General features: G+C 42.8%; 1 protein-coding gene across 2 annotated transcripts in view; it reads left to right on the forward strand.

Annotated features, from left to right (window-relative positions):
- The window catches only part of LOC115119285 (GRIP and coiled-coil domain-containing protein 2-like), a 30,056-nt gene extending 20,388 nt beyond the window's left edge, over positions 1 to 9,668 (forward strand). For both annotated transcript variants that reach the window (XM_029648059.2, XM_029648061.2), the window contains 7 exons: positions 588 to 709; positions 812 to 988; positions 1,094 to 1,302; positions 2,299 to 2,505; positions 4,508 to 4,647; positions 4,725 to 4,926; positions 8,291 to 9,668. In XM_029648059.2, coding sequence (XP_029503919.1) covers positions 588 to 709; positions 812 to 988; positions 1,094 to 1,302; positions 2,299 to 2,505; positions 4,508 to 4,647; positions 4,725 to 4,926; positions 8,291 to 8,364 — 1,131 coding nt within the window. In that variant the 3' untranslated portion in view covers positions 8,365 to 9,668. The remainder of the gene's footprint in view (positions 1 to 587; positions 710 to 811; positions 989 to 1,093; positions 1,303 to 2,298; positions 2,506 to 4,507; positions 4,648 to 4,724; positions 4,927 to 8,290) is intronic.
- Positions 9,669 to 9,908: the final 240 nt, after the last annotated feature.

The raw sequence follows: 9,908 nt of genomic DNA on the forward strand, positions 1-9,908 counted from the left end.
GCTTATCTACAAATAGGTGCCCTCTTTGTGAGGCATTGGAAAACCTCCCTGGTCTTTATGGTTGAACCTGTGTTTGAAATTCAGTACTCAATTGAGGGACCTTACAATTATCTGTATTTGTGGGGTACACAGATGAGGTAGTCATTCAAAAATCATGTTAAACACTATCATTGCACACAGAGTGAGTCCATGCAACTTATTGTGTGTTAAGCACATTTCTACTCCTGAATTTATTCAGACTTGCCATAATAAAGGGTTTGAATACTTATTGACTCAAGACATTTCAGCTTTTCATTTGTTATTAATTTATAAACATTTGCGAAAACATAATTCCACTTTGGCACTGTATGTTCCAGCCCCGCGACCATTTGCTCTGACATAAACTGTCTCGATGCTGAATGTAGTTGCCTACCCCTGCTATACACTGTCATATTTATAGCTGCTGATCTGCAGAAACACACCTAATTACACTTCAGTGTGAAAATAGAGATACCGGTAGCACGTAATATGTGTGCTTACAAACAGGTTGTTAAGCATTTTAATTAATTACAACTTCAATCAATGTGTGATGTGTATTCTGTTTCCAGGCTGAGCTGTCATTTGTCACTACTGAGTTTGACAGCTATAAGGTCAGAGTTCACAATGTCCTCAAACAGCAGAAGAACAAGAGTTCGGCCCAGAGTGACGGACACGCCACCAGACAGGAGAGGTATAGCTACAGATGCTGTGTGTGTGTGTGTGTGTGTGTGTGTGTGTTATATGGTGACATATTTGATGTGTGTTATATGATGATAATGTGTGTGTGTGACAGAGAGCAGATGGAGTCCATGGTGGACCAGTATAAAGCCAAGCTGCAGGACAGTCAGCAGAGTCTGGCGGTGAGCACTGCAGAGTTCCAACAGCTCCAGATGGAACACGACACACTACTGGAACGACACAACAAGATACTGCAGGAGACCGTAACTAAAGAGGCTGAACTCAGAGAGCGGTGTGTGGAGGAGTAACCTTGCCTGCAGACTTGTATTAGCTCCCAGAGCTCATGCCTTTAGCTCGGTGGGTTAACGTTTCCCATCTCTCCTTTATCTTCCTCCAGACTCCTGTCTCTCCAGGCAGAGAGTATGTCGCTGCGGACAGAGCTTGCCCAGACGGTGGGTCAACTTACCTCCCAGGCCGACGCCCAACGCTCAGGGTTCCGGGAGCAGATCCGCCACCTTCAGGACGAACACAGAACTACAGTAGAGACCCTGCAGAACCAGATGACCCGGCTGGAGAACCAACTATTCACATTGCAGAGCCAGACCGGTAAGACTAGAGAGGCTGAGGATTGGGTTGAGAGTGGGAAAGAATAGAGTGCGGTTCTGGAGAGGCAAAGAGAAGAGGGGGGTGAGTGTTGGGTTCGAGAGCCAGCGGAGAGTGAGAAGGGGATGGAGACCAGGGGAAGGGTAGAGAGCGGGGTTGTGAGTTGAGCATGAGAGAGCAGAGCTGATAGACCTTATATCACCTTCCACACAGGGGCCCTCTGGAGCCACTTGGTGTAAACACACACTCCATCTATCTCTCTACCTTTTTCATCTTACTCGTCTAGTGTGGTAGTGCAGCTGTTTAGAGATGGGAGAGCGAGCTGAGTGAGAGGGGACTTCCTTCATCTCAGCCTGGCCAGGTGTTAGTGTGAAGGCTACAAAGAGCCCATCCAGCCTTAACCAGCCCTGCTCTGCCCGCCCCTCTGGGTAGCACCAGCACACTGGCATCTGGAGAGCCTGGTCGTTAGTGCCACCCTAACACAAAAGTTGGGCGCAGTTGCACTTCTGGAGACAGCAAGGCTGGATCCCTTCTTATAATCAGAAATAACTTCTGCTTCTTGTCTCTCTTCCTTCATCTGCACTGAACCTTAAACGGTTTAAGATTTGATTGAATCTTGAAGTGAAAACTGTTAACTTCAAGTGCAAGTTAGGGTCAAGAGGTTCCAGAGAGACTCCACCACTGTGGGTGTTCTCTAGGGTGTGAAGAGCAGGGCGGGCTGCAGGTGGTTCTACCCACACGTCTCTCACTCTCTGTCCATCAATTAGACACCCGCCCTTATTTCTTTCTCTACCTCTCTCACACAGATACATACACCTACCAATATGAAGTCTGCTCCTTTTCAGCAGTTATTTTTATCATCCTCTGTTCATGAACTTATCTAAGCCCTGTATGCTTCTTGATTTCACACCAGCACCCTCTCAAGGTGAAGTAGGGAATTACATTGTTGTACTCTGCCCGACTAGATATGTGTTGTCTTACTCTCTCTCCACCGTCCAGCTCCAGTCCAGACCAGTCGTAAGCCAGTGGTGGACCGCCGGACTGTGGACCAGGGGGCGATGGGGGGGCTGGGCCTCAGTGACCTCCAGTCCATGGCTAGAGAGGAGGGGGAGGGCATGGAGACCACTGAGACAGAGTCCCTGTCCCTCCCACACACACCCCTACCCTCACTGGAGCATCTACTCACGTCCCCAGACCCCAAACAGGGTAGGAGTTTGTATCCATGCTTGATTTCAATGGATACATACTAGAGGTCGACCGATTATGATTTTTCAATGCCGATACCGATTTATTGGAGGACCAAAAAAAGCAGATACCGATTACTCGGCCGACTTTAAAAATGTTAAATAAAATAAAAACGTTTTTTATATTTTTAATAATGACAGTTACAACAATACTGAATGAACACTTATTTTAACTTAATATAATACATAAATAAAAATCAATTTAGCCTCAAGTAAATAATGAAACATGTTCAATTTGGTTTAAATAATGCAAAAACAAAGTGTTGGAGAAGTAAAAGAGCAATATGTGCTATGTAAGAAAGCTAACGTTTCAGTTCCTTGCTCAGAACATGAGAACATATGAATGCTGGTGGTTCCTTTTAACATGAGTCTTCAATATTCCAAGGTAAGAGGTTTTAGGTTGTAGTTAATATAGTATTTATAGGACTATTTCTCTCTATACCATATATTTCTCTCTATGTATTTCATATACCTTTGACTATTGGATGTTCTTATAGGCACTAGTATTGCCAGTGTAACAGTATAGCTTCCGTCCCTCTCCTCGCCCCTACCTGGGCTCGAACCAGGAACACATCGACAACAGCCACACTCGAAGCAGCGTTACCCATCGCTCCACAAAAGCCAAAAGCAGAGCAAGGGGAATAACTACTCCAAGTCTCAGAGCAAGTGACGTTTGAAACGCTATTAGCGCACACCCAGCTAACTAGCTAGCCATTTCACATCGGTTACACCAGCCATTAGGCTGATAGGCTTGAAGTCATAAACAGCGCTGTGCTTACGAAGAGCTGCTGGCAAAACGCACGAAAGTTTTGTTTGAATGAATGCTTACGAGCCTGCTGCTGCCTACCATCGCTCAGTCAGACTGCTCTATCAAATCTTAGACTTAATTATAACATAATAACACACAGAAATACGAGCCTTTGGTCATTAATATGGTTGAATCCGGAAACTATCATCTCAAAAACAAAACGTTTATTATTTCAGTGAAATACGGAACCATTCGGTATTTTATCTAACGGGTGGCATCCATGAGTCTAAATATTCTTGTTACATTGCACAACCTTCAATGTTATGTCATAATTACGTAAAATTCTGGCAAATTAGTCCGCAGTGAGCCAGGCAGCCCAAACTGTTGCATATACCCTGACTCTGCGTGCAATGAACGCAAGAGAAATGACACAATTTCACCTGGTTAATATTGCCTGCTAACCTGGATTTCTTTTAGCTAAATATGCAGGTTTAAAAATATATACTTCTGTGTAATGATTTTAAGAAAGGCATTGGTGTTTATGGTTAGGTACAGTCGTCCAACGATTGTGCTTTTTTCGAAAATGCGCTTTTGTTAAATCATTCCCCAGAGTTGCATCGATTATATGCAACACAGGACATAGATAGATAGATAAACTAGTAATATCATCAACCACGTGTAGTTATAACTAGTGATTATGACCGATTGATTGTTTTTTTTTTTTTATAAGATAAGTTTAATTCTAGCTAGCAACTTACCTTGGCTTCTACTGCATTTGTGTAACAGGCAGTCTCCTCGTGGAGTGTAATGAGAGGCAGGTGGTTAGAGCGTTGGACTAGTTAACTGGAAGGTTGCAAGATTGGATCCCCCGAGCTGACGAGGTGAAAATCTGTTGTTCTGCCCCTGAACAAGGCAGTTAACCCACCGTTCCTAGGCCGTCATTGAAAATAAGAATGTGTTCTTAACTGACTTGCCTAGTTAAATAAAGGAATTTTTAAAAATTAAACGAGCAAAATCTGCGCCCAAAAATACCGATTTCCGATTGTTATGAAAACTTGAAATCGGGACTAATTAATCGTCCGTTCCAATTAATCGGTTCGACCTCTAATACATACTGTAGTTGGTTTTGTTCCCACAAGAGACATGTATTTGAGATATTGTGTCTTTGAATACACCTGTCTGCTAAAGGAGCATTTGTCTGTGTGATTGGTTTCAGAGCCGTTTGTGTGGCAGGTGGAGCCGACTAAAGAGGAGTTAAGTCAGAAGTTGGCCACAGCTACACGCAGTATGGAACACATGAACATGCTACTGCATGAGACCGAGGCTACCAACGCTGTTCTGATGGAACAGGTCAATGTATGTACACTCACTCAATCACACACACACGCACGCACGCATGCATTCATACTGTGTCGGTGTTCTTTCTTCTGTAGCTGTTGAAGTCTGAGGTGCGTCGTCTGGAGCGTAACCATGAGAGGGAGAAGAGTGTAGCCAACCTGGAGTATCTGAAGAATGTCCTCCTGCAGTTCATCTTCCTGCAGTCAGGCAGCGAGAGACGGGCTCTACTCCCCGTCATACACACCATGTTACAACTCAGCCCTGAGGAGAAGAATAAACTGGCTGCTATCGCAATGGGTAGGTATACACACACTGTATACACACCCACATACACACACACACACACACACACACTGTATACACACACACACACACTGTATACACACACACACACACTGTATACACACACACACACACACACTCACACACAGACACACACTGGATACACACACACACACACACACACACACACACACACTGTATACACACACACACACACTGTATACACAGACACACACACACAGTATACACAGACACACACACACGCACACAGTATACACAGACACACACACACGCACACTGTATACACAGACAAACACACACACACGCACACTGTATACACAGACAAACACACACACGCACACACAGACACACACTGGATACACACACACACACACACACACACACACACTGTATACACACACACACACACTGTATACACAGACACACACACACAGTATACACAGACACACACACACGCACACAGTATACACAGACACACACACACGCACACTGTATACACAGACAAACACACACACACGCACACTGTATACACAGACAAACACACACACGCACACTGTATACACACTCACACACAGACACACACGCACACTGTATACACACTCACACACAGACACACACTGTATACACACTCACACACAGACACACACGCACACTGTATACACACTCACACACAGACACACACACTCACACACACACACACTGGATACACAGACACACACTGTACATACACACACACACACACACTGTATACACAGACAAACACACACACACACACTGTATACACAGACAAACACACACACACACACACACTGTATACACAGACAAACACACACACACACACACACACACTGTATACACAGACAAACACACACACACACACACACACACACACACACTGTATACACAGACAAACACACACACACACACACTGTATACACAGACACACACACACTGTATACACACACACACACACACTGTATACACAGACACACACACACTGTATACACAGACACACTAACACACACACACACACACTGTATACACAGACAAACACACACACACACACACACACACACTGTATACACAAACACACACACACACTGTATACACAGACAAACACACACACACACACACACACACACACACTGTATACACACACACACACACACTGTATACACACACACACACACACTGTATACACACACACACACACACACACACTGTATACACACACACACACACACACACACACTGTATACACACACACACACACTGTATACACACACACACACACACACACACACACACGCTGTACATACTCACACACACACACACACATTGTATACACAGACACTGTATACACAGACACCCACGCTGTACATACACTCTCTCTCACACACACCCATCAATCTCTGTGTGAGTAGTACGTTGAGTGAAGTTGCAGAGACCTCAATATGTTATGTAGGTCAACATTGGAATGTTTAGTGCTGGGTACCCCAACTGGTGGCCCGCGGTTGATTTTATTTGCTGAGAAGTGTTTGAATTGTTGGATGTAAGACTGTAAATACCCAGCAAATTAGCTCCAAGTGATTTGTTCCAAATCTGTTCCAAAGTGTACAAAACATTGATATAGACTGACCAGGTGAAAGCCTCTTATGACCTCTTATTTCAATCAAATCAAAGTTTATTTGTCACATGCACTGAATACGACAGGTCTACAGTGAAATGCTTACTTACAGGCTCTAACCAACAGTGCAATTTAAAAGTAAAAAAATAGGTATTAGGTGAACAATATATAAGTAAAGAAATAAAAACAACCGTGAAAATAACAGTAGAGGCTATATACAGGTGGTACCAGTACAGAGTCAATGTGTGGGGGCACTGGTTAGTCGGGCTAATTGAGGTAATATATGTACATGTAGGTATAGTTAAAGTGACTATGCATAGATGATAAACGGAGATTAGCAGCAGTGTAAAAAAGGGGTTGGGGGGCGGGGTGGGACACAATGCTAATAGTCCAGGTAGCCATTTGATTACCTGTTCAGGAGTCTTATGGCTTGGGGATAAAAGTTGCCGAGAAGCCTTTTGGTCCTAGACTTGGTGCTCCGGTACTGCTTGATGTGTTGTAGCAGTGTAGATGAAGAGGAGGAGACGGGTTAAATCATGATTTTTAAGCCTTGAGTGTCATTCAGAGGGTGAATAGGAAAGACAAAAGATTTCAGTGTCTTTGAACGAGGTGTGGTAGTAGGTGCCAGGTGCACCGGTTTGTGTCAAGAACTGCAACGCTGCTGGGATTTTCACGCTCATCAGTTTCCCATGTGTATCAAGAATGGTCCACCACCCAAAGGACATCCAGCCAACTTGACACATCTCTGGGAAGCATTGAAGTCAACATGGGCCAGCATTCTTGTGGAATGCTTTGGACACCTTGTAGTGTCCATGCCCCGATGAATTGAAGCTGTTCTGAGGGGAAAAGCGTGTGCAAACTCAATATTAGGAAGGTGTTCCTAATGTTTTATGCACTCAGTGTATGTGATTGTATACAAAGGTTTGAAATTATTATGTTTTAGGCAAATATTATACGGAGTGGCTACAAATAAGGAGTTTGTATCCCAATTTGCCCACATTTTACATAGGCAGCGGAGTGGGCAATCAGCTATGGAGTTGCGGTGCTCTGCTGCCACTCCCCCCACTCCTTGATTGCCTTTGTTTTTTTGTTTTTTTTTCATCATCATTGAAAACATTTCCTAAGCTGCGCAAAAGGCAGACAGGCCGTCAAGTAGGGTTCTTTTTTTCAGGAACTACGATATGGCAGCATCTATAAAGATTAGCCTACATCACACAAAATGCTAAACGTTTTTTATCCAAAGTGTAGGGACTGAGTCCTGCTTGTGCGATTGCAATACCCATTGCAACAGACAGACCGAGACGGTTGTAGCCTTTATAATGTATGTTCTGGAATGTACGTTCAAATCGCTGCAGGGTTTTTATTAAAACTGTTCAGAAAGGAGACATGGGCTATATCATCATGGTTCAGAAGAGTGAAATGTGAAGGGGGGGGGGGGGGCAGAGCAGCAACCTTAGAAAAATGTATGTGTGTGTAAAGTCACACATGTTCAGAACGTGATCCGGATCCTTAGCTTTAAGAAAGAGGTTTCCAGAAGAGGCAGGCAGGGCAAAAGCTCCTTATCCACGGCCAATATTATATCTGTCTGGGCTTCTTGCAATCAATTTGCTGTCTACTAATTATTTGTAATTATGTTTCTGGCCCCCTGACCATCCGCTCAAGAAAAAATTGGCCCGTGGCTGAATCTAGTTGTCCTACCTGTGTCTCTGAACCGGTCTCTTTTTGCTTCAGGTGAGGAGGAGGTGGGAGGAGCTAAAGGCTCAGGATGGACCTCCTACCTTCACAGCTGGTCTGGCATCAGATGAAGACATCAACTACTGCCATCTCACTACCTGCCTTCACTGTCATCTGATCAATCTGTCTGATCAACTGGAGTTATTGAAAAGTCTTCATATATTATTGATGATCATTAATCTACTTGAAGTGAAGCAAGTGCTGACAGCAGCTAAACAAGCAGGAGCTCTTTTAACTGTTTAGTTACTGGACCGGTGATGATTCCTCAATGCCTCACATTCAATACTTAGTTTTTTACGACTGAATTTGTAGCTTCGTAATAATCCGCTCCATGCAGCGCCTAAGTTAAAATGGTTAATGAAGTGAACTATGACTGTGATGACACATTTCACTTAAGATCTAATGTAGAGTGGTTAATCAACAATTATAACAATTCACACCTGTTTCCATGTATCAATATTACATACCAAAGAATGCTATGTTAATATGTAGGTACGTAGTCTGTAATTGTGTGTGTATATATAGTAATTATGTACTTGCTGTGAAATCACAATGTTATTGCAATGGGGGGCTGCTTTTTTTCAAGTTAACCAAACATGAAGAAAGGGTACTGGATATCAATGACTGGGTCAAATTGAGGCCTCTGGTCTGTCGTCCTATGGTTGTGCTTCATATCACATCATCATTTACAAACAGCTATCTGCACTTGAATTTACACATTTGGTAGACTAGCACCAACTGTGACATGTATAGGAGTCACATTAGGCTCTCATTTACTATGACCAAGGCTGCGCCTGAAATTGTACTCTTATTTCCCATATATTGCACAATATTGGGATAAAGTGCCGGTTCAGATTTGGCTCGTCTCTTACCCAGAGTTATATGCTAATGTCATTGTTCTGTGTTATTCCTAAGGCATATTAATGAATGAGGCCAGATGGGGACAAGTAATACATGGGAATAACTGAATGTACTCGTAATGAATAATTGTATATTTAAACTGGGAAAGTATATTGTTCGGCTATAAAATATGAATGATTACTGATGTTGAAAACTGGTGATGGTGTCCAGTCCTCACGGTTAAAGTTGATATCCCCTCTGGGTTAAGACATGATTTAGAAAAGGACACATAAGTCAAAGTTAAGCATACGTTTTAGGTCAACCATTTTATATAAAGGATCAGTAGCAAAACCACCATTCTTTTTTCTAAGAGATTATTTAACTGTGAATAAAGATGACAATTAATATATATGCTTTTTTAAATACGTTTTTTTTTTTTTTACTTTCTTGGCCTGCCGCTACTCTTGTTCATCTAAAAATGTAATGTCTCATATCAACTTTTTAAGTCACCCCAATTAAATGATTTTGAGGTAAATTGATGTAATATTTGGTCATTTAGAAAAAGTTCTATCATCTAAAGAAGTTACAGTATACACACTGCTTAAAAAAATAAAGGGAACACTTAAACAACACAATGTAACTCTAAGTCAATCACACTTCTGTGAAATCAAACTGTCCACTTAGGAAGCAACACTGAGTGACAATACATTTCACATGCTGTTGTGCAAATGACAGCATAACCACTCCCCAATAAAGGAGTGGTTCTGCAGGTGAT

The sequence above is a fragment of the Oncorhynchus nerka genome, linkage group LG1, assembly GCF_034236695.1.
Source record: "Oncorhynchus nerka isolate Pitt River linkage group LG1, Oner_Uvic_2.0, whole genome shotgun sequence".
In the NCBI taxonomy this organism is placed as follows: Eukaryota; Metazoa; Chordata; class Actinopteri; order Salmoniformes; family Salmonidae; genus Oncorhynchus; species Oncorhynchus nerka.